The following is a 25,969-nucleotide window of genomic DNA, read 5'->3' as shown; positions in this document are numbered from 1 at the left end:
ATGTATAACTTAACCCCTGCGTTACCTTTGTACACTAGCTTGACCGCTATATAGAAACTAAGGCAGCAATTGTTGCATCTGATTCCTCTGCTCTCTTCACAGGCCAGTGGAAGAAGAAGTATTGGATAAGGACATGATTCTTCAGCAGAAAGAGGCAGAGGTGAGTGCTGATACTTAGCTGATATAACTTCTGTAAAGCCTGAGAATAACTTTAAATTTGGTGTAGAGCACAGACAAATTGTAAATTTTCCTGTGTTTTGCTCTTTTGAAAAAATTGTGAAGAAGGCAATGAAAGGACTTAGGATTCTCACATTTTCTTTCTTGCAATAGATTGTTTTGTCTTCTGCATGGCTATTTAATACTAAAATAATGAACATACAGTATTTCTATCTTTAGAGACAACTTGTAATAATACATTTTTACCTTTAGAGGGCACTGCACCACCTAGCAATGTGATAAATCTAATGAGCAACCTAGAGTTTTTTTAAATTAGGCGTTTAGGAAGCCTTCAGTTCTCCGAATGGCAAGCAATGGAATGTAAACAGTATTACTCCCAGCAAGCAGGTCTGCATTTTTCAGAATATGCTTTATCTGCAAAAGCTTCACTGTACTCAGAACAGAATTAACCTTTTGATTGCTGCCAAAACCCTTTTCAGTTGTGTAGGTTTTTACAAGTTCCAGATGACACTTTGACAAAGTAGTAAAAATCTTAATTCTATTATTTAAGAGAAATTCAGGTAGCAGTCGTGTACATTTTATACTGCAATATATAGCAAATCTATACAATTTTATTTACCCATTTTGATTTAGTGAAGGGCAAACTAAACAGCTAAAACAACACTGTGAGGCCTCACATCTGCTGTCTGGAGTGAAATAAGGTCTTGTCAGTAAATATACATAGAATGTGTTGTCCAAGCCAAACATCTGCAGAACTTCAAAGCTATGGATGTTGGGAGTGTGTTATCTTCTCTACCAGTGTTTGCTTGTCAAATGCTGCCTTGTTTAAAAGTGGACAAAAACACTAATGCACAGTATGGGTGGAAAATAGAGAAGTTTTATTCTCGCACCGGCTGTCCAACCTTTCAAACAAGGGGTGATTTGTAACTTTTTTTTTTAATTCACAGGGTCAATAATCATTTTAGAAAACCTATTAAACCATACAAAATTAAATAATTGTATGTTAATACCTTTTATAGCAAATTACTTACCACAACCCTGCATATAAACACCAACATTATATAATATGTTTATAAATGTGTGTAATTATATTTATTTCTAAAGCACAAACAAATTGTTTGCAATGGGTACATTAGTATTCACGTGACACTGGTTCATGTTGGGGGGAAAATATATATATGTGTGTGCTTGCATGTGTATTAGTGGCAAAAAATATTCAAACATTAAGGACAAGATTACGAATGGAGCGCTAACCGTTACGTGTGAGCAAAAAAGGGTTTATCGTAGGTGTTAGCACGAGTCAGGTTTTTTACTCATATTACAAGTTGAAATAAGCGCGATCGCTTGAGCGCAATTGAAGTTAACGCTCATTGGGATAGTGCAACCTCAGAGCTCTGGTTAACTGTTTCACGAAACAAAAAAAGTGTCAAATAACATCAAAAATACATCAAAAAGTACAGTTACACTCATAATAACACCTTTTATTAAAAACTATTAAAAAAATATTGCACAAAAAAAGTAATAAGGGTTCAAATATATGAGGTCTCAGGTGTTAAAAAAAGAAAAAAAGCAGGCAAGGGGCTTTAACATTGAAATACTTACATACATATACGTCTCAATATGTGTGTGTATATGTGTGCGTATATATATATATATATATGTATTTATTTCCTAAGATATGGAGAGTCTGCAGGCAAATAAGTTTGTGGCTCTTCCGTTTGGCCTTGCCACAGCTCCCAGAATTTTCTCAAAGGTTCTGGGGGGCTCTATTAGCAGTGATCAGGTCTCAGGGAATTGCAGTGGCGCCCTACCTGGACGACATATTGGTTCAGGCGCCATCTTTTCCACAAGCAAACTCTCATACAGAGATCTTGTTGTCTTTTCTACATCCCCACGGTTGGAAAGTGAATCTGGAAAAGAGTTCCCTTGTTCCAGCTACAAGGGTGGTTTTCTTAGGGACCATAATAGATTCCCTATCTATGAAAAATCTTCTGATGGAGGTCAGAAAATCCAAAGTTCTCTCCTCTTGCCTCTCTCTACAGTCTACTGTTCGGCCATCAGTAGCGCAATGTATGGAGGTAATTGGTCTGATGGTCGCTTCCATGGACATCATTCCCTTTGCTCGATTCCATTTGAGAGCTCTGCAGTTATGCATGCTCAGACAATGGAACGGGGACTATTCGGATCTGTCTCAGAGGATAGCTCTAGATCAATCGACAATCCCGTGGTGGCTTTCTTAGCAGCATCTGTCTCGGGACACATGCTTCTGGAGACCTTCCTGGGTGATTGTAACCACGGACGCCAGCCTGCTGGGCAGGGAAGCAGTCTGGGACTCGTTAAAGGCGCAGGGACTATGGACTTGGGAGGAGTCTGCTCTTCCTTATGAGAAGCTGTGTAAACTTGGATGTTGTGCATGCTCTAAAATTCTACCTTCAGACAACTAAGGATTTTCGCCAGTCCTCTGCCCTGTTTGTTTCTCTGGAAAGCGTAAAGGTCAGAAAGCTACCGCTACTTCTCTTTCTCTCTGGTTGAGAAGTATAATTAGTTTTGCTTATGAGACTGCTGGTCAGCAGCCTCCTGAGAGAATTACGGCTCATTCCTCGAGGGCTGTCTCCTCTTCTTGGGCTTTCAAAAATGAAGCTTCGGTGGAACAGATTTGCAAGGCTACAACTTGGTCCTCTCTGCATACTTTTTCCAAATTTTCCAAATTTGATACTTTTGCTTGGCTGAGGCTTCTTTTGGGAGAAAGGTTCTTCAAGCGGTGGTGCCTTCTGTTTAGTCCACGACCACACCCTTAAATTTGAGACAGTGTTTTTATTTACTTAACCTCAGGCACCTATATGCCTTTGTGTTATTCCTTTTTCCATTTCCCTTCTGTTGAATGACTGGGGATGATGGGTAGGGGAGTGACACTTAACAGCTTTGCTGTGGTGCTCTTTTCCTCCTCCTGCTGGCCACGAGTGATATTCCCACTAGTAATGGATGACGTTGTGTACTCTCCATATCCGGAAATAAATAAATTTATCAGGTAAGCATACATTTTGTTTTACAGACATATATAACCATATAAACACAGAAATACATATGTGCACACACAAATATGATACCGGGAGAGCAGAGCGTGTGGAGGTTGCTACTTCAGGAGAAGCTGAGCTCCCGAGGTCTAGGCTAGTAAACAAAGAGGCTGGTTGAGCAGTGAGAGACAACTGATGTTTCCAGCTCCTACAAAGCCCCTGTATCCTAGTGCTGCTGGTACACCAATCAATATAAGTGGGATTATCGCGGCTATCGCACCTGAGAGACCGGCAGGGTCAGAGTGTTGGACATCCAGCAGCTAACTCTGCCTACACATCAATAATCTAACTATTGGAGTATGCGTGCAGCAACATCTATGGAAGATGCCTGCTACCGTGCAAAGAATGCTGTCTGCGATAAGCTTCTTACAAAGAATAATAGCAGAAAAGTAATCATTGCTGAACATGGGCGCGCATTTGTTGAGCGCTGGTCCATGTTCACTCTAGCAGTGACGTCGCCATGGGGGCTAGAACAAGTGCTCCTGTGGCCGCACGGCCCAAAAAAACAAACAAATGGGTATTGTTATGAGCGACTTAAAACGGAACTTTACAAAAATAAAAGACTTGGTTATAAAACAATTTAGTAAAAGAGCCACACACACATAGGTTTAGTTTTGCTTGTTAATTATATTAAAAATAGGTCTTGATCTTCTATTACGCAGTAAAATTATATTGGGAGGAATATTTACACTCTACAGGTAATCACAAACCTTAACCTGAATAACCTCTTTTATTGACGGCCGTAACTCCCTTCTGATTTGTACTCCGACCACATCATAAATTCAGCACAAGTTCTCGCCCCCTAGCTACAGTCGTATGCAAAAGTTTAGGCACCCCTGACAATTTCCATGATTTTCATTTATAAATAATTGGGTGTTTGGATCAGCAATTTCATTTTGATCTATCAAATAACTGAAGGACACAGTAATATTTCACTAGTGAAATTAGGTTTATTGGATTAACAGAAAATGTGCAATATGCATCAAAACGAAATTAGACAGGTGCATAAATTTGGGCACCCCAACAGTAATATTGCATCAATGTTTAGTAGAGCCTCCTTTAACAGAAATAACAGCCTCTAGATGCTTCCTATAGCCTGTAATGAGTGTCTGGATGTAGGTATTTTGGACCATTCCTCCTTACAACTCCGGTTACGTTAGGTTTGATGGTTGCTGAGCATGGACAGCCCGCTTCAAATTACTCCACAGATTTTCAATGATATTCAGGTCTGGGGACTGGGATGGCCATTCCAGAACATTGTACTTGTTCCTCTGCATAAATGCCAGAGTAGATTTTGAGCAGTGTTTTGGATCGTTGTCTTGTTGAAATAGATTTTGTGACTGATTCCTCAACATTATTCTCAAGTATCTGCTGATATGGAGTGGAATCCATGCGACCCTCAACTTTAACAAGATTCCCAGTACCGGCACTGGCCACACAGCCCCACAGCATAATGAAACATCCACCAAATTTTACTGTGGGTAGCAAGTGTTTGTCTTGGAACGCTATGTTCTTTTGCCGCGATGCATAACACCCCATGTTATGACAAAATAACTCAATCTTTGTTTCATTAGTCCACCGCACCTTCATCCAAAATGAAGCTGGCTTGTCCAAATGTGCGTTTGCATACCTTAAGCGACTCTGTTTGTGGCGTGGCATCACTCTCCCATACACCTTCTCCTTGTGCAAAGTGCGCTGAATTGTTGAACGATACACAGTGACACCATCTGCAGCAAGATGATGTTGTAGGTCTTTGGAGGTGGTCTGTGGGCTGTTTTTAACCGTTCTCACCATCCTTTGCCTCTCTACGATATTTTACTTGGCCTGCCACTTCTGGCCTTAACAAAAACTGTGCTTGTGGTCTTCCATTTCCTCACTATGTTCCTCACAGTGGACACTGACACCTTAAATCTCTGCGATAGCTTTTTGTAGCCTTCCCCTAAACCATAATGTTGAACAATCTTTATTTTCAGGTCATTTGAGAGTTGTTTTGAGGCCCCCATGTTGCCACTCTTCAGAGGAGAACAACAACTTGCAATTGGCCACCTTAAATAACTTTTCTCATGATTGGATGCACCTGTCTATGAAGTTCAAGGCTTAATGGGCTTACCAAACCAATTGTGTGTTCCAATTAATCAGTGCTAGGTAGTTACAGGTATTTAAATCAACAAAATGACAAGGGTGCCCACATTTATGCACCTGTCTAATTTCATTTTGATGCATATTGCACATTTTCTGTTAATCCAATAAACCTCATTTCACTACTGAAATATTACTGTTTCCTTCAGTTATTTGATAGATCAAAATGATATTGCTGATCCAAACACCCAATTATTTATAAATGAAAATCACGGAAATTGTCAGGGGTGCCTAAACGTTTGCATACTTTTGTTTGAACCCCTCAATCTCAGCTTCCTTAAGTCTTAGAGACTCCCAAGACCCACCGTTTGAATTGCCTGCTCTTTCAAACAGTGTGGAACTTGGGGGTATAAAGTGCAATTTTAGTTAAAAAATAAATCAAATAAAAATGTTAATACACGATATATCACAGTATATAAGGCCATCAAAAAGGCCTAGAGACACCCATGCCCTATTATTTTAAAACTCAGTAGCCCCATAAAGTCCCCAGCGCTACGGAATTTGGCGGCGCTATACAAATAAATGATAATAATAATATAAGTTTTAATAGCCAGGTGTTCACTATGGTTAACCGTGATCACCTGGCATGAATACATTATTTATTTGTGCAGAAACTCATGGGAGCCCCTACGTGCAAATCAAAGTTTTATTTATTTATATATATATATATATATATATATATATATATATATATATATATATATATATATATATATTTGCTATAGAGTTTAGGGAAAAACAAATCGCACACACACACACTTGTTTACAGCCTTGTGTATTAAAATTTAAACACTTTTTTTTTTTTCTTTCATGAGGGGGTCTTTAGGCACTTATAACAGGCCACCAACAGGCCTAAAGACCCATAGGGCCCCTTGTTTTAAAGCCCAGAATACACTATCTAAAATAAAGCCCCTATAAAAATTTTAATATCCAGGTGATCTTTGTAATAATAGTGATCACCTGGTGGGCCCCTATGTGCAGATCAAAGTTACATAACTATACTGAAAGGCCCTTATTTATATGAGGACAACCCCTTCTTCCTTTTGACTATTGAGTTTAGAAAAAAAAACACACACTATTGTTTGCAACCTTTTTTTCACAAACTTTGTTGCACAGTTCTCACGTCATAATATATTAATAAAATCAAGTTTCAGTTTGAAACTGTGTGGGTTTCTTACTTAAGAATGGCCTATAGGATGGATTAACGGGACATGAAACCCAATTTTTTTTCTTTCTTTCATGACGAGATTTTAAACAACTATCCAATGTACTTCTGTTATCTAATTAGTTTTCTTTTACAAGATACGAGTCCACGGATTTCATCCTTACTTGTGGGATATCGCCTCCTGATCAGCAGGAGGCGGCAAAGAGCTCCATAGCAGAGCTGCATAAATAGCTCCTCCCTTCCCTCCCAACCCAGGCATTCTCTTTGCCTGTGTTAGTGATAGGAAGAGGTAAAGTGAGGTGTTAGTTTAGATTCTTCAATCAAGAGTTTTTTTTTTTTAAATGGTGCCAAAGTGTACTATTTTACTATAGGGCAGCCTCTGGAGTTATAGCCTTTAAGGCTATGGGAACTGGTGGGGTTTTAGCCTCACTGCGCCTCCCATAATTGTGCTGCTCTTCTGTGGATGGTCTTAGAGAATGTTAACTAAGACCCTTCTGCCTTCACAGGACCTCAGGAGGAAGAGTGGACCTCTTGACACTGTGAGATTATCATGCTGTTCCTCAGCATGGAGGTAAGTGCAGTCTTTTATTTCTGGGGCTCTGCAGCATATCTCAGAACTGACTGTACTCTGCCTTTTCTATTAGGGGCTATGGGCCTAAGGGCTTCCCTTCGACAGTATGTAGGTTCTCATTAATTTAGAGAGAATGAGAACTGACATATTGCTTATTTCTCCAGACATTCTGGCATTTCAGAACTTAGCCTAGAAGCGCTGGGATATTGATGTTGGTACGCATCTGAACTGTAACGGGCATTGCTCATAGACACTGGGGGTAGTGCCGGAGTTGGGAAAGTGTTTTACTGGACTCCGGTACATGGCGATACTTTACTTGTTTTTGCCGGGTTCGTTTTTTTGGTGTTTGTCCGCCCACGACATGTCATGGATGACATTGAACAAAGTACATGTCCTATGTGTTTAGATGCCATTGTGGAACCCCCTGTTACGCTTTGTCCCTCGTGTATTGAGAGGGCTTTACAGTGTAAAGAGCAAATTTTCTTTAATAAAGATATATCTAAGGAATGTTCTCAGACTGATGAGATTCAGGGTATGCCGCAACTTTCTCCCCAAGCGTCACAGCCTTTAACGCCCGCTCAGGCAACGCCATGTTTTTCAACTGCATCTGCTTCATTCACTCTGCAGGATATGGCTGCAGTTATGTCATCCACTCTTTCAGAAGTTTTATCTAAGTTGCCAGTGTTACAAGGTAAACGCAGTAGGAAAGAGGCCCATGTGGTCCCTGCGACTTCTGATGCTTTGATGGTGATCTCCGATGTACCCTCCCAGGGCTCTGAATTGGGGGGGTATGGAGGCTCTGTCTGAGGGGGAACTGTCTGACTCAGGAAGTGCATTGCCCCAGACAGATTCGGACGTGATGTTCTTCAGGTTTAAGCTTGAACACCTCCGCCTGTTGCTACGTGAGGTCTTGGTGACTCTGGACGACTGTGACTCTATTGTGGTCCCTCCAGAGAAATTAAGTAAGATGGACAGATATTTGGAGGTTCCTTCTTATTCTGACGTTTTTCCTAAGAGAATTTCGGAAATTATTACTAGGGAATGGGAAAGACCGGGTATCCCGTTCTCCCCTTCCCCTATTTTTAAGAAAATGTACCCTATAGCTGACACTGTTCGGGATTCTTGGCAGACGATCCCTAAGGTGGAGGGAGCTATCTCTACCCTGGCTAAGCGAGGACAGTTGTGCTTTCAAAGACCCCATGGATAAGAAGTTGGAGGGTCTCCTCAAGAAACTATATTTCTCTTGTTAAGTGTATCCAGTCCACGGATCATCCATTACTTGTGGGATATTCTCCTTCACAACAGGAAGTTGCAAGAGGATCACCCACAGCAGAGCTGCTATATAGCTCCTCCCCTCACTGCCATACCCAGTCATTCTCTTGCAACGCTCAACAAAGATGGACGTAGTAAGAGGAGAGTGGTGTATTATAGTTGGTTTTTTAACTTCAATCAAAAGTTTATTATTTTTAAATGGTACCGGAGTGTACTGTTTCATCTCAGGCAGCATTAGAAGAAGAATCTGCCTGTGATTTCTATGATCTTAGCAGAAGTAACTAAGATCCACTGCCGTTCTCACATATTCTGAGGAGTGAGGTAACTTTAGAGGGGGAATGGCATGCAGGTTTTCCTGCAATAAGGTATGTGCAGTTAATATATTTCTAGGGATGGAATTTGCTAGAAAAATGCTGCTGATACCGGATTAATGTAAGTTAAGCCTTAAATGCAGTGATAGCGACTGGTATCAGGCTTATTAACAGAGATACATACTCTTATAAAAGTGTAATATAAAACGTTTGCTTGCATGTTAATCGTTTTTATATATGTTTGGTGACAAAACTTATTGGGGCCTAGTTTTTTTTTCCACATGGCTGGCTTGATTTTTGCCTAGAAACAGTTTCCTGAAGCTTTCCACTGTTGCAATATGAGTGGGAAGGGCCTATTTTAGTGCTTTTCTGTGCAGATAAAAATACTGACAGAGACATTCAGCTTCCCTCTGCATGATACAGGACATCTCTGAAGGGCTCAAAAGGCTTCAAAGTCGTGTTTGAGGAGGGTAACAATCACAGTAGCAGTTGTTGTGACTGTGTTTAAAAAACGTTTTTGTCATTTATTATTCTGTTTTTGTTATTAAGGGGTTAATCATCCATTTGCAAGTGGGTGCAATGCTCTGCTGACTTGTTACATACACTGTTAGTGTAACTGCCTTTTTTCACTGTTATTTCAAATTTTGTCAAAATTTGTTTCTGTTAAAGGCACAGTAACGTTTTTTATATTGCTTGTTAACTTGCTTTAAAGTGTTTTCCAAGCTTGCTAGTCTCATTGCTAGTCTGTACAAACATGTCTGAAACAGAGGATACTTGTTCATTATGTTTAAAAGCCATGGTGGAGCCCCATAGGAGAATGTGTACTAAATGTATTGATTTCACCGTAAACAGTAAAGATCAGTCTTTATCTATAAAAGAATTGTCACCAGAGGGGTCTGTCGAGGGGGAAGTTATGCCGACTAACTCTCCCCACATGTCGGACCCTTCGCCTCCCGCTCAAGGGACGCACGCTAATAAGGCGCCAAGTACATCCGGGACGCCCATAGCGATTACTTTGCAGGACATGGCTGCAATCATGAATAATACCCTGTCAGAGGTATTATCCAGATTGCCTGAATTGAGAGGCAAGCGCGATAGCTCTGGGGTTAGACGAGATACAGAGCGCGCAGATGCTGTAAGAGCCATGTCTAATACTGCGTCACAATATGCAGAACCTGAGGACGGACAGCTTCAGTCTGTGGGTGACGTCTCTGAATCGGGGAGACCTGATTCAGAGATTTCTAATTTTAAATTTAAGCTTGAGAACCTCCGTGTATTGCTTGGGGAGGTATTAGCTGCTCTGAATGACTGTGACACAATTGCAGTGCCAGAGAAATTGTGTAGGCTGGATAAATACTATGCAGTGCCGGTGAGTACTGATGTTTTTTCCAATACCTAAAAGGCTTACAGAAATTATTAGTAAGTAGTGGGATAGGCCCGGTGTGCCCTTTTCCCCACCTCCTATATTTAGAAAAATGTTTCCAATAGATGCCACTACACGGGACTTATGGCAGACTGTCCCTAAGGTGGAGGGAGCAGTTTCTACTTTAGCAAAGCGTACCACTATCCCGGTTGAGGACAGTTGTGCTTTTTCAGATCCAATGGATAAAAAATTAGAGGGTTACCTTAAGAAAATGTTTATTCAACAAGGTTTTATTTTACAGCCCCTTGCATGCATTGGGCCTGTCACTGCTGCGGCGGCATTCTGGTTTGAGGCCCTGGAAGAGGCCATCCATACAGCTCCATTGACTGAAATTGTTGACAAGCTTAGAACTCTTAAGCTAGCTAACTCATTTGTTTCTGATGCCATTGTTCATTTGACTAAACTAACGGCTAAGAATTCCGGATTCGCCATCCAGGCGCGTAGGGCGCTATGGCTCAAATCCTGGTCAGCTGATGTGACTTCAAAGTCTAAATTACTCAATATTCCTTTCAAGGGGCAGACCTTTTTCGGGCCTGGTTTGAAAGAAATTATTGCTGACATTACTGGAGGTAAGGGTCATACCCTTCCTCAGGACAGGGCCAAATCAAAGGCCATTTTCGTGCCTTTCGAAATTTCAAGGCAGGTGCAGCATCAACTTCCTCTGCTTCAAAACAAGAGGGAACTTTTGCTCAATCCAAGCAGGCCTGGAAACCTAACCAGTCCTGGAACAAGGGCAAGCAGGCCTGAAAGCCTGCTGCTGCCTCTAAGACAGCATGAAGGAGCGGCCCCCTATCCGACAACGGATCTAGTAGGGGGCAGACTCTCTCTCTTTGCCCAGGCGTGGGCAAGAGATGTTCAAGATCCCTGGGCGTTGGAGATCATATCTCAGGGATATCTTCTGGACTTCAAAGCTTCTCCTCCACAAGGGAGATTTCACCTTTCAAGATTATCTGCAAACCAGATAAAGAAAGAGGCATTCCTAAGCTGCGTACAAGATCTCCTTGTAATGGGAGTGATCCATCCAGTTCCGCGGACGGAACAAGGACAGGGGTTTTATTCAAATCTGTTTGTGGTTCCCAAAAAAGAGGGAACCTTCAGACCAATTTTGGATTTAAAGATCCTAAACAAATTCCTCAGAGTTCCCTCATTCAAGATGGAAACTATTCGAACCATTTTACCCATGATCCAAGAGGGTCAGTACATGACCACAGTGGACTTAAAGGATGCCTACCTTCACATTCCGATTCACAAGAATCATCATCAGTTCCTGAGGTTTGCCTTTCTAGACGGGCATTACCAATTTGTAGCTCTTCCATTCGGGTTGGCTACAGCCCCAAGAATTTTTACAAAGGTTCTGGGCTCACTTCTGGCGGTCCTAAGACCGCGAGGCATAGCGGTGGCTCCTTACCTGGACGATATCCTGATACAGGCGTCAAGCTTTCAAATTGCCAAATCTCATACAGAGATAGTTCTGGCATTCCTGAGGTCGCATGGGTGGAAAGTGAACGAAGAAAAGAGTTCTCTATCTCCTCTCACGAGGGTTTCCTTCCTAGGGACTCTAATAGATTCTGTAGAAATGAAAATTTACCTGACAGAGTCCAGGTTATCAAAACTTCTAAATGCTTGCCGTGTTCTTCTCTCCATTCCGCGCCCCACGGTGGCTCAGTGCATGGAAGTAATCGGCTTAATGGTAGCGGCGATGGACATAGTGCCATTCGCGCGCCTGCATCTCAGACCGCTGCAATTATGTATGCTCAGTCAGTGGAATGGGGATTACACAGATTTGTCCCCTCTACTAAATCTGGATCAGGAAACCAGAGATTCTCTTCACTGGTGGTTATCTCGGGCCCATCTGTCCAAGGGTATGACCTTTCGCAGACCAGATTGGACAATTGTAACAACAGATGCCAGCCTTCTAGGTTGGGGTGCAGTCTGGAACTCCCTGAAGGCTCAGAGTTCATGGACTCAGGAGGAGAAACTCCTCCCAATAAATATTCTGGAGTTAAGAGCAATATTCAATGCTCTTCTGGCTTGGCCTCAGCTAGCAACACTGAGGTTCATCAGATTTCAGTCGGACAACATCACGACTGTCGCTTACATCAACCATCAAGGGGGAACCAGGAGTTCCCTAGCGATGTCAGAAGTCTCCAAGATAATTCGCTGGGCAGAGACTCACTCTTGCCACCTGTCAGTGATCCATATCCCAGGTGTAGAGAACTGGGAGGCGGATTTTCTAAGTCGTCAGACTTTTCATCCGGGGGAATGGGAACTCCATCCGGAGGTGTTTGCTCAATTGGTTCTCTGTTGGGGCAAACCAGAATTGGATCTCATGGCGTCTCGCCAGAACGCCAAGCTTCCTTGTTACGGATCCAGGTCCAGGGACCCAGAAGCGGCACTGATAGATGCTCTAGCAGCGCCTTGGTTCTTCAACCTGGCTTATGTGTTTCCACCGTTTCCTCTGCTCCCTCGTCTGATTGCCAAAATCAAACAGGAAAGAGCATCGGTGATATTGATAGCGCCTGCGTGGCCATGCAGGACCTGGTATGCAGACCTAGTGGACATGTCATCCTTTCCACCATTGACTCTGCCTCTGAGACAAGACCTTCTAATACAAGGTCCTTTCAATCATCCGAATCTACTTTCTCTGAGACTGACTGTATGGAGATTGAACGCTTGATCATATCAAAGCGTGGCTTCTCCGAGTCAGTAATTGATACCTTAATACAGGCACGAAAGCCTGTCACCAGGAAAATTTACCACAAGATATGGCGTAAATATCTTCATTGGTGTGAATCCAAGAATTACTCATGGAGTAGGGTTAGGATTCCTAGGATATTGTCCTTCCTCCAAGAGGGTTTGGACAAAGGATTATCAGCTAGTTCTTTAAAGGGACAGATTTCTGCTCTGTCTATTCTTTTACACAAGCATCTGGCAGAAGTTCCAGACGTTCAGGCATTTTGTCAGGCTTTAGTTAGAATTAAGCCTGTGTTTAAACCTGTTGCTCCTCCATGGAGCTTAAACTTGGTTCTTAAACTTCATTCTATTGATATCAAACTTCTTTCATGGAAAGTTCTTTTTCTGATGGCTATTTCCTCGGCTCGAAGAGTCTCGGAGTTATCTGCCTTACATTGTGATTCTCCTTATCTGATCTTTCATTCAGATAAAGTTGTTCTGCGTACAAAACCTGGGTTTTTACCTAAGGTGGTTTCTAACAAGAATATCAATCAAGAGATTGTTGTTCCATCATTATGTCCTAATCCTTCTTCAAAGAAGGAACGTCTTTTGCATAATCTAGACGTAGTCCGTGCCTTGAAGTTTTACTTACAGGCTACTAAAGATTTTCGCCAAACATCTAACCTGTTTGTTGTTTACTCTGGACAGAGGAAAGGTCAGAAGGCCTCGGCAACCTCTCTTTCTTTTTGGCTTCGGAGTATAATCCGTTTAGCCTATGAGACTGCTGGACTGCAGCCTCCTGAAAGGATTACAGCTCATTCTACTAGAGCTGTGGCTTCCACCTGGGCCTTTAAAAATGAGGCCTCTGTTGAACAGATTTGCAAGGCTGCAACTTGGTATTCCCTTCATACTTTTTCCAAATTTTACAAATTTGATACTTTTGCTTCTTCGGAGGCTGTTTTTGGGAGAAAGGTTCTACAGGCAGTGGTTCCTTCCGTTTAAGTTCCTGCCTTGTCCCTCCCATCATCCGTGTACTTTAGCTTTGGTATTGGTATCCCACAAGTAATGGATGATCCGTGGACTGGATACACTTAACAAGAGAAAACATAATTTATGCTTACCTGATAAATTTATTTCTCTTGTAGTGTATCCAGTCCACGGCCCGCCCAGTCCTTTTCAGGCAGGTCTAAATTTTAATTAAACTACAGTCACCACTGCACCCTATGGTTTCTCCTTTTCTCGGCTTGTTTCGGTCGAATGACTGGATATGGCAGTGAGGGGAGGAGCTATATAGCAGCTCTGCTGTGGGTGATCCTCTTGCAACTTCCTGTTGGGAAGGAGAATATCCCACAAGTAATGGATGATCCGTGGACTGGATACACTATAAGAGAAATAAATTTATCAGGTAAGCATAAATTATGTTGTTCATTAAGGGTTTCTATTGCAACCTACGGCCTGCATTGTAACAGTCACAACTGCGGCTGCCTTTTGGTTTGACGCCCTAGAAGAGTCTCTTAGGACTGAGACTTCTTTAGAAGAAATACAAGCTAGAATTAAGGCCCTTAAGCTGGCTAATTCTTTTATTATGGATGCCTCCTTTCAGATCACCAAATTGGCGGCTAAGAGTTCAGGATTCTCCATCTTAGCACGAAGAGCCTTATGGCTAAAATCTTGGTCTACGGATGTGTCCTCTAAATCCAAGCTCTTGGCTATTCCTTTCAAGGGAAAGACTCTGTTCGGGCCTGACTTGAAAGAGATCATTTCTGACATTGCGGGAGGTAAGGGTCACCTCCTCCCTCAAGATAAAACATCTAAGCAAAGGGGACGACAGAGTAATTTTCGTTCCTTTCGAAATTTCAAGGGAGTCCCCTCTTCCGCTAAACAGGAAGGGAATTTTTCACAAGCCAAGTCCACATGGAGACCCAGGCTTGGAACAAGGGTAAACAACCCAAGAAGCCTGCTGCTGCTCCCAAGACAGCATGAAGGGGCGGCCCCCGATCCGGGACCGGATCTAGTAGGGGGCAGACTTTCTCTCTTTGTCCAGGCTTGGATAAGAGACGTTCAGGATCCCTGGACACTAGAGATTGTGTCTCAAGGGTATCGGTTGGAGTTCAAAAATTCCTTCCCCAGAGGAAGGTTTCTTCTTTCACGATTATCTGTCGACCAGATAAAAAGAGAGGCGTTCTTACTCAAATCTCTTTGTAGTTCCCAAGAAAGAGGGAACGTTTCGACCCATTTTAGATCTCAAAAGTCTAAACAAGTTTCTCAGAGTTCCATCCTTCAAGATGGAAACTATTCGGACCATTCTTCCATTGATCCAGGAGGGTCAATATATGACTACTGTGGATCTGAAGGATGCATATCTTCATATTCCTATCCACAGGGATCATCACAAGTTCCTGAGGTTTGCCTTTCTGGACAAACATTTTCAGTTCGTGGCCCTTCCTTTCGGTGTGGCCACGGCACGCAGAATTTTCACAAAGGTTCTGGGGTCTCTGCTGGCGGTTCTAAGACCGCGGGGCATTGCTGTGGTGCCTTATCTGGACGATATTCTGATCCAGGCGTCGTCTTATCAGCTAGCAAAGTCCCATACCGACATTGTTCTGTCCTTTCTAAGGACTCACGGGTGGAAGGTGAATCTCGAGAAAAGTTCACTGATTCCACAGACAAAGGTTCCTTTCCTGGGAACTCTAATCAACTCTCTATCCATGAAGATCTTTTTGACGGAAGTCAGAAAATTAAAGATTCTAAATACATGCCGATCCCTTTAGTCCAATCCTCGGCCTTCAGTGGCTCAGTGCATGGAGGTAATTGGATTGATGGTGGCAGCAATGGACATCATTCCGTTTGCACGTTTTCATCTCAGACCTCTAGAACTGAGCATGCTCAGACAGTGGAATGGAGATTATGCAAATTTGTCTCCTCAAATAGATCTAGATCAGGAGACAAGGGACTCTCTTCTGTGGTGGTTGTCGCTGGATCATCTGTCCCAGGGGACATGCTTTCGCAGACCCTCATGGGAGATAGTGACAACGGATGCCAGTCTGATAGGATGGGGAGCAGCCTGGAGTGTATGGACTCGGTCGGAGTCTCTACTTCCCATCAACATTCTGGAGTTGAGAGCAATATTCAATGCGCTTCAGGCTTGGCCTCAGTTGGCTTCGACCAAATTCATCAAATTCCAGTCGGACAACATCACGACTGTAGCTTACATCATTCATGAGGGAGGAACAAGAAGTTCCTTAGCGATGACAGAAGTAGCCAGGATAATTCAGTGGGCGGAGACTCACTCTTGTTATCTGTCAGCAATCCACATTCCAGGAGTGGACAACTGGGAGGCGGATTTTTTGAGCAGACAGACATTTCATCTTGGGGAGTGGGAACTCCATCCGGAGGTATTTGACAGCCTGATTCTCAGATGGGGCATCTTATGGCATCTCGTCAGAATGCCAAGCTCCCGAGATACGGATCCAGGGATCCTCAGGCCGAACGGATAGATGCCTTGGCAGTTCAACCTAGCTTATGCGTTTCCTCCATTTGCTCTCCTTCCCCAGGTGATTGCTCGAGTCAAACAGGAGAGGGCCTCTGTGATTCTCATCGCTCCTGCGTGGCCTCGCAGGACTTGGTATGCCGATCTGGTGGACATGTCATCTCTGCCACCGTGGAAGCTTCCGTTGAGGCAGGACCTTCTCATTCAGGGACCCTTCCATCATCCAAATCTAATTTCTCTGCAGCTGACTGCTTGGAGATTGAACGCTTGATTTCTCCAACATAGGTGTGTCCGGTCCACGGCGTCATCCTTACTTGTGGGATATTCTCTTCCCCAACAGGAAATGGCAAAGAGCCCAGCAAAGCTGGTCACATGATCCCTCCTAGGCTCCGCCTTCCCCAGTCATTCTCTTTGCCGTTGTACAGGCAACATCTCCACGGAGATGGCTTAGAGTTTTTTAGTGTTTAACTGTAGTTTTTATTATTCAATCAAGAGTTTGTTATTTTAAAATAGTGCTGGTATGTACTATTTACTCTGAAACAGAAAAGAGATGAAGATTTCTGTTTGTAAGAGGAAAATGATTTTAGCAACCGTTACTAAAATCGATGGCTGTTCCACACAGGACTGTTGAGAGGAATTAACTTCAGTTGGGGGAACAGTGAGCAGACTTTTGCTGCTTGAGGTATGACACATTCTAACAAGACGATGTAATGCTGGAAGCTGTCATTTTCCCTATGGGATCCGGTAAGCCATTTTTATTACAGAGTAAATAAGGGCTTCACAAGGGCTTGTTAAGACTGTAGACATTTTCTGGGCTAAATCGATTCATATATAACATATTTAGCCTTGAGGAATCATTTAATATGGGTATTTTTGTAAAATAATATCGGCAGGCACTGTTTTAGACACCTTATTCTCTAGGGGCTTTCCCTAATCATAGGCAGAGCCTCATTTTCGCGCCGGTATTGCGCACTTGTTTTTGAGAAGCATGACATGCAGTCGCATGTGTGAGGAGCTCTGATACATAAAAAAGACTTTCTGAAGGCGTCATTTGGTATCGTATTCCCCTTTGGGCTTGGTTGGGTCTCAGCAAAGCAGATACCAGGGACTGTAAAGGGGTTAAAGATAAAAACGGCTCCGGTTCCGTTATTTTAAGGGTTAAAGGTTCCAAATTTGGTGTGCAATACTTTTAAGGCTTTAAGCTCAGGGTCTTTGGTCTCGGGAAGAATCTCTTCTCCCGATAAATATTCTGGAACTGAGAGCGATATTCAATGCTCTCAAGGCTTGGCCTCAGCTAGCAAAGGCCAAGTTCATACGGTTTCAATCAGACAACATGACGACTGTTGCGTACATCAACCATCAGGGGGGAACAAGGAGTTCTCTGGCGATGGAAGAAGTGACCAAAATCATTCAATGGGCGGAGACTCACTCCTGCCACTTGTCTGCAATCCACATCCCAGGAGTGGAAAATTGGGAAGCGGATTTTCTGAGTCGTCAGACATTTCATCCGGGGGAGTGGGAACTCCATCCGGAAATCTTTGCCCAAATTACTCAATTGTGGGGCATTCCAGACATGGATCTGATGGCCTCTCGTCAGAACTTCAAGGTTCCTTGCTACGGGTCCAGATCCAGGGATCCCAAGGCGACTCTAGTAGATGCACTAGTAGCACCTTGGACCTTCAAACTAGCTTATGTATTCCCGCCGTTTCCTCTCATCCCCAGGCTGGTAGCCAGGATCAATCAGGAGAGGGCATCGGTGATCTTGATAGCTCCTGCGTGGCCACGCAGGACTTGGTATGCAGACCTGGTGAATATGTCATCGGCTCCACCATGGAAGCTACCTTTGAGACGAGACCTTCTTGTTCAAGGTCCGTTCGAACATCCGAATCTGGTCTCACTCCAACTGACTGCTTGGAGATTGAACGCTTGATCTTATCAAAGCGAGGGTTCTCAGATTCTGTCATTGATACTCTTGTTCAGGCCAGAAAGCCTGTAACTAGAAAAATTTACCACAAAATATGGAAAAAATATATCTGTTGGTGTGAATCTAAAGGATTCCCTTGGGACAAGGTAAAAATTCCTAAGATTCTATCCTTTCTTCAAGAAGGTTTGGAGAAAGGATTATCTGCAAGTTCCTTGAAGGGACAGATTTCTGCCTTGTCTGTGTTACTTCACAAAAAGCTGGCAGCTGTGCCAGATGTTCAAGCCTTTGTTCAGGCTCTGGTTAGAATCAAGCCTGTTTACAAACCTTTGACTCCTCCTTGGAGTCTCAATTTAGTTCTTTCAGTTCTTCAGGGGGTTCCGTTTGAACCCTTACATTCCGTTGATATTAAGTTATTATCTTGGAAAGTTTTGTTTTTGGTTGCAATTTCTTCTGCTAGAAGAGTTTCAGAATTATCTGCTCTGCAGTGTTCTCCTCCTTATCTGGTGTTCCATGCAGATAAGGTGGTTTTACGTACTAAACCTGGTTTTCTTCCGAAAGTTGTTTCTAACAAAAACATTAACCAGGAGATAGTCGTGCCTTCTTTGTGTCCGAATCCAGTTTCAAAGAAGGAACGTTTGTTGCACAATTTGGATGTTGTTCGTGCTCTAAAATTCTATTTAGATGCTACAAAGGATTTTAGACAAACATCTTCCTTGTTTGTTGTTTATTCTGGTAAAAGGAGAGGTCAAAAAGCAACTTCTACCTCTCTCTCTTTTTGGATTAAAAGCATCATCAGATTGGCTTATGAGACTGCCGGACGGCAGCCTCCTGAAAGAATCACAGCTCATTCCACTAGGGCTGTGGCTTCCACATGGGCCTTCAAGAACAAGGCTTCTGTTGATCAGATATGTAAGGCAGCGACTTGGTCTTCACTGCACACTTTTACTAAATTTTACAAGTTTGATACTTTTGCTTCTTCTGAGGCTATTTTTGGGAGAAAGGTTTTGCAAGCCGTGGTGCCTTCCATCTAGGTGACCTGATTTGCTCCCTCCCTTCATCCGTGTCCTAAAGCTTTGGTATTGGTTCCCACAAGTAAGGATGACGCCGTGGACCGGACACACCTATGTTGGAGAAAACAGAATTTATGTTTACCTGATAAATTACTTTCTCCAACGGTGTGTCCGGTCCACGGCCCGCCCTGGTTTTTTAATCAGGTCTGATATTTTATTTTCTTTAACTACAGTCACCACGGTATCATATGGTTTCTCCTATGCAAATATTCCTCCTTTACGTCGGTCGAATGACTGGGGAAGGCGGAGCCTAGGAGGGATCATGTGACCAGCTTTGCTGGGCTCTTTTCCATTTCCTGTTGGGGAAGAGAATATCCCACAAGTAAGGATGACGCCGTGGACCGGACACACCGTTGGAGAAAGTAATTTATCAGGTAAACATAAATTCTGTTTTTATCTAAGCGAGGGTTCTCTGATTTGGTCATTGATACCTTGATTCAGGCGCGTAAGCCTGTTACTAGGAAAATTTACCATAAGATATTGCGTAAATATCTTTATTGGTGTGAATCCAAGGGCTACTCATGGAGTAGGGTTCGGATTCCCAGGATTTTATCTTTTCTTCAAGAAGGTTTGGAGAAAGGGTTGTCAGCAAGTTCCTTAAAGGGACAGATTTCTGCTTTGTCTATTTTGCTACACAAGCGTCTGGCAGATGTTCCAGATGTTCAATCTTTTTGTCAGGCTCTGACTAGAATCAGGCCTGTGTTTAGACCAATTGCTCCTCCTTGGAGTTTGAATTTAGTTCTTAATGTTCTTCAAGGGGTTCCGTTTCAACCTATGCATTCCATAGATATTAAGTTATTATCTTGGAAAGTTTTATTTTTGGTTGCTATTTCATCTGCTCGCAGAGTTTCTGAGCTTTCGGCATTACAATGTGATTCTCCTTATCTTATTTTCCATGCAGATAAGGTAGCGTTGCGTACCAAACCTGGTTTTCTTCCTAAGGTTGTTTCAAATAAAAATATTCAGGAAATTGTTGTTCCTTCCTTGTGTCCTAACCCTTCTTCTAAGAAGGAGCGACTGTTACATAATTTGGACGTGGTCCGTGCCTTGAAGTTTTACTTACAGGCGACTAAGGAGTTTCGTCAATCTTCTTCCCTGTTTGTTTGTTTTTCTGGGAAGCGTAGGGGTCAGAAAGCTACGGCTACCTCTCTTTCTTTTTGGCTGAAGAGTATCATTCATTTTGCATATGAGACTGCTGGACGGCAGCCTCCTGAACGTATTACGGCTCATTCCACTAGGGTTGTGGCTTCCTCATGGGCATTTAAACATGATGCTTCTGTGGAACAGATTTGCAAAGCTGCGACTTGGTCTTCTCTTCACACTTTTTCAAAATTTTACAAATTTGATACTTTTGCTTCGTCCAAGGCTGTTTTTGGGAGGAAAGTTCTTCGAGCAGTGGTGCCTTCCGTTAAGGTTCCCTGTCTTGTCCCTCCCGTTTCATCTGTGTCCTATAGCTTTGGTATTGTATCCTACAAGTAAGGATGAAATCCGTGGACTCATCGTATCTTGTAAAAGAAAAGGGAAATGTATTCTTACCTGATAAATTTGTTTCTTTTACGATACGATGAGTCCACGGCCCTCCCTGTTTTTGTGAGACAGGTCTTTATTTTTGTTAAACTTCAGTCACCTCTGCTCCTTGGCTTTTCCTTTCTCTTCCTAACTTCGGTCGAATGACTGGAGTGGGAGGGAAGGGAGGAGCTATTTATGCAGCTCTGCTGTGGAGCTCTTTGCCTCCTCCTGCTATCCCACAAGTAAGGATGAAATCCGTGGACTCATCGTATCGTAAAAGAAACAAATTTATCAGGTATGAATACATTTCCCTTTTTTTCCTTAGGTATCTATTGTTGAAAAGGATACCTAGGTTTGCTCAGCAGCTGCTGATTGGTGGCTGCACATATATGCCTCATGTTATTTGCTCACCCAATGCGTTCAGCTAGCTCCTGGTAGTGAATTGCTGCTTATTTAACAAAGGATACCAAGAGAATGAAGCAAATTTGATATTTAGACGTAAATTGGAATGTTGTTTAAAATTGTATTCTCTATCTGACTCAGCACATGGGTGGAAATGGTTCAGCAGTTAAGAGGTTAAATAACTTTCTAATATTTACTTCTATTATCAAAATGTCTTCCTTCTCTTTGTATTTTTTGTTGAAAAGTAGGGACGTAAGTTCAGAAGAGTGCACGTGTATGGAGCTCTATATGGCAGCAGCTTTGCAAGAATGTTATCCATTTGCAAGAGCACTAGATGGCAGCACTATTTTCTACCATAGGTATCTCTTCAGCAAAGAATGAAATGGGAACAAAGCTATTTTGATCATAGAACAGTAAATTGCAATCTTTTTTAAAATTGTATTCTCTGAATCACAAAATATTTTTTTTGGCTTTCATATCCATATTATGATGAAATTGCCATGCTTTTTAACATTTGATTGTTATCTTATACTCTGGCAGTCACAAATGTTTTTTGCCATTTGAATTTCCTGCATATGTATAAGTGTGTGCCAGGGCGTGGGTGTAGTGTAATGTGTAGAGTTGGTACTGACTTCCACTGCTAAATAATAAAATCAGCTGCTGCATTATTATTGTTATTATTTATTTGCATGATGTCACATAGTGAACCTCTCTGAATAGGTGGGTTTTCAAAGAGCACATGAAGCTATACAAGGTTAGACACAGTCTGATGGAGCAGGGCAGAGAGTGCCCTTGGAGGTTCATTGAAGAGGGCAGCTTGCGGAGTGTTTGGAGGTGAGAGAGGAAATATAGTTGGGAGTGAGGCTGTTGGGTACTTTATAGGTTAAAGTTAATATTTTGAATTGTATTCTAAAGTGTTGTGGGAGCCAGTGTAGGGACTAGCAGAGCTGATCGGCAAATTAGGTGGATGAGTCTAGCTGATAGATTGAGGGGGCAGAGGCGGTGTTTGTGGAAAGCCATTTAGGAGTAGGTTGCAATAGTCAATGCATGACAAAATGAGGGAGTATTAGTATTTCTCTTGTAAGATGTATCGAGTCCACGGATTCATCCATACTTGTGGGATATTCTCCTTCCCTACAGGAAGTGGCAGAGAGAGCACCCACAGCAGAGCTGTCTATATAGCTCCTCCCTTAGCTCCACCCCCCAGTCATTCGCTCTGCCTGCTTAACTGCTAGGAAGGGCAAAGTGAGTGTGGTGACAAAAATGTTAGTTTTTATTTTCTCAAGCAAAAGTTTGTTATTTTAAGTGGTACCGGTGTCTACTATTTACTCTCTGGCAGAAAAGGGATGAAGATTTCTGCAAGTAGGATGATAATCTTAGCATTTTGTAACTAAGATCCACTGCTGTTCTCACAAGGGCTGAAGAGTACAGGAAAACTTCAGTTGGGGGAACAGTTTGCAGGCTAAACTGCATTAAGGTATGTTCAGTCTATTTTTTTCTAGACAGACTGTGTTATTTCTAGAAAAGGCTGGCAATATCCCCATGAGGGAAAGGTAAGCTGTATTCAGTAAAAGAGGAATCCAAGCTTTCATAAAGGGCTCATAGTTACTGGTGACACTAATAGGAAAAAACGTTTTGGTTTAGTTACAAATAAAACGTTTTTTGAGGGACTTTAAGGGGTCTTTGTGGCTTGTTTAAGGGTTATTAACCCACATGGCTAGTTTAAGAAACACTCTGTGGTGTTTTTTAGGCCCCATAACTTCGAGTGAGGTGGGAGGGGCCTATTTTCAGTTGCACAGTTTATTTACCTCAGAAGCATCCAGCTACTTCTCCAGAGATTCCTGCTGTATTTGAGGGCTGTAAAGAGTTTTTTTCCCCCACAAATCGTTCCTAAAGGGCAGGTAGGCGCCACAGCAGAGCTGTGGCAAGGTGCTGAACGTTATTTTACCGGTTTTGAAGTTTTTTCAATCCGGTTTTTACATTAAGGGGTTAATTGTTTATTTGCATAGTTGTGCAAAGTTACTAAGGCTTTATGATGCTACTGTAAAAATTTTGTTGTGTTTACTGCTTTTTTACACTGTTTTGCAGAGTTTGTGCAGCTTTTTTTCTCTTAAAGGCACAGTACCGTTTTTGTTTAAAGTTTTATTTACTTTGATTAAAGTGTTTTCCAAGCTTGCTTGTTACATTACTAGCCTGTTTAACATGTCTGACACCAAGGAGAATCCTTGTTCTATGTGTTTAGAAGCCATTGTGGAACCCCCTCTTAGAATGTGTCCCACTTGCACTGATATGTCTATAAATTATAAAGAGCATATTTTAGCACTTAAAAATATTGCAATAGATGATTCTCAGTTAGAAGGAAATGAGGGTTTAGCATCTAGCTCTCCCCAAGTGTCACAACCAGTAACGCCCGCACAAGTGACACCAAGTACCTCTAGTGCGTCTAATTCATTTACTTTACAAGACATGGCCACAGTTATGAATAAAACCCTCACAGAGGTTTTCTCTAAACTGCCTGGTTTACAAGGAAAGCGTGTCAGCTCTGGGTTAAGAACAAATGCTGAGCCGTCTGACGCTTTAGTAGCCGTATCCGATATACCCTCACAATGTTCTGAAGTAGGGGTAAGGGTTTTGTTATCTGAGGGAGAGATTTCTGATTCAGGAAAGACGCTCCCTCAGACAGATTCTGATATGACGGCCTTTAAATTTAAACTTGAACACCTCCGCTTATTGCTCAAGGTGGTATTAGCTACTCTAGACAATTGTGACCCTATAGTGGTCCCAGAGAAATTGTGTAAAATGGACAGATACTTAGAGGTTCCTGTTTACACTGATGTTTTTCCAGTCCCTAAGAGGATTGTGACTATTGTTACTAAGGAGTGGGATAGACCAGGTATTCCGTTCGCTCCCCCTCCTGTTTTTAAGAAAATGTTTCCCATATCTGACACCATACAGGACTCGTGGCAGACTGTTCCTAAGGTGGAGGAAGCTATTTCTACTATTGCTAAGCGTACAACTATAACTATCGAAAACAGTTGTGCTTTCAAAGATCCTATGGATAAAAAATTAGAGGGTCTCCTAAAGAAAATTTTTGTTCATCAAGGTTTTCTTCTCCAACCTATTGCATGCATTGTTCCTGTAACTACTGCAGCTGCTTTCTGGTTTGAGGCTCTAGAAGAGGCTCTCCAGATGGAGACTCCATTAGAGAATATTATGGATAGAATTAAGGCCCTTAAGTTGGCTAATTCTTTCATTACAGATGCCGCTTTCCAAATGGCTAAATTAGCGGCAAAGAATTCAGGTTTTGCCATTTTAGCACGCAGGGCGTTATGGCTTAATTCCTGGTCTGCTGATGTGTCATCAAAATCTAAATTGTTGAACATCCCTTTCAAAGGAAAGACCCTATTCGGGCCTGCACTGAAATAAATTATTTCAGACATCACTGGAGGGAAAGGCCATGCCCTCCCTCAGGATAAAACAAATAAGATGAGGACCAAACAAAATAATTTTCGTTCCTTTCGGAACTTCAAGGGTTGTCCCGCTTCAGCTTCCCCTGCAGCAAAGCAAGAGGGGAATTCTGTCCAATCCAAGTCAGTCTGGAGACCTAACCAGGCTTGGAACAAAGGTAAACAGGCCAAGAAGCCTGCTGCTGCCTCTAAGACAGCATGAAGGGGTAGCCCCCAATCCGGGACCGGATCTAGTAGAGGGCAGACTCTCTCTCTTTGCTCAGGCTTGGGCAAGAGATGTTCATGTTTCCTGGGCTTTAGTCCCAAGGATATCTTCTGGACTTCAAAAGTCTTCTGGACTTCAAAGACTCAATTGTCTGCAAACCAGACAAAGAGAGAGGTGTTCTTACGCTGTGTAGAAGACCTACATACCATGGGAGTGATTCGCCCAGTTCCAAGAGCGGAACAAGGGCTAGGTTTTTACTCCAACCTGTTTGTGGTTCCCAAAAAAGAGGGAACTTTCAGACCAATCTTGGATCTCAAAATTCTAAACAAATTCCTCAGAGTACCATCTTTCAAGATGGAGACTATTCGGACTATTCTTCCTCTGATCCAGGAGGGTCAATATATGACTACCGTGGACTTAAAGGATGCGTATCTACACATCCCTATTCACAGAGATCATCATCAATTCCTCAGATTCGCCTTTCTGGACAGGCATTACCAGTTTGTGGCCCTTCCCTTCGGGTTGGCCACGGCTCCCAGAATTTTCACAAAGGTGCTCGGGTCCCTTTTGGCGGTTCTAAGACCGCGGGGTATAAAAGTGGCGCCTTATCTAGACGACATCTTAATTCAGGCGTCGACTTTCCAGCTAGCCAAGTCTCACACGGACATCGTGTTGGCTTTTCTGAGATCTCACGGGTGGAAGGTAAACCTAAAAAAGAGTTCTCTCGTCCCTCTCACAAGAGTTTCCTTCCTAGGGACTCTGATACTCGGTAGAAATGAAAATATTTCTGACGGAGGTCAGAAAATCAAAACTTATAATCACTTGCCGAGCTCTTCATTCCATTCCTGGGCCATCAGTGGCTCAGTGTATGGAGGTAATCGGACTTATGGTAGCGGCAATGGACATAGTTCCTTATGCCCGCCTACACCTCAGACCACTGCAACTATGCATGCTCAAACAGTGGAATGGGGATTATGCAGATTTATCTTCTCAACTGCATCTGGACCAAGAGACCAGAGATTCTCTTCTCTGGTGGTTGTCTCAGGACCACCTGTCTAAGGGAATATGTTTCCGCAGGCCAGAGTGGCTCATAGTAA

General features: G+C 42.6%; 1 protein-coding gene across 1 annotated transcript in view; it reads left to right on the top strand.

Moving 5' to 3' along the window:
* Nucleotides 1-25,969, top strand: part of LOC128646974 (septin-2A) — a gene marked incomplete in the record, with an annotated part of 243,084 nt that overhangs the window by 184,820 nt on the left and 32,295 nt on the right. Inside the window, 1 exon segment of the mRNA XM_053699786.1 lies at nt 103-160. Coding sequence (XP_053555761.1) covers nt 103-160 — 58 coding nt within the window.

The sequence above is a fragment of the Bombina bombina genome, chromosome 2 (assembly GCF_027579735.1).
Source record: "Bombina bombina isolate aBomBom1 chromosome 2, aBomBom1.pri, whole genome shotgun sequence".
Lineage (NCBI taxonomy): Eukaryota > Metazoa > Chordata > Amphibia > Anura > Bombinatoridae > Bombina > Bombina bombina.
The sequence above is the reverse complement of the archived record's forward strand: the minus strand, read 5'-3'. Positions and strand labels throughout refer to the sequence as shown.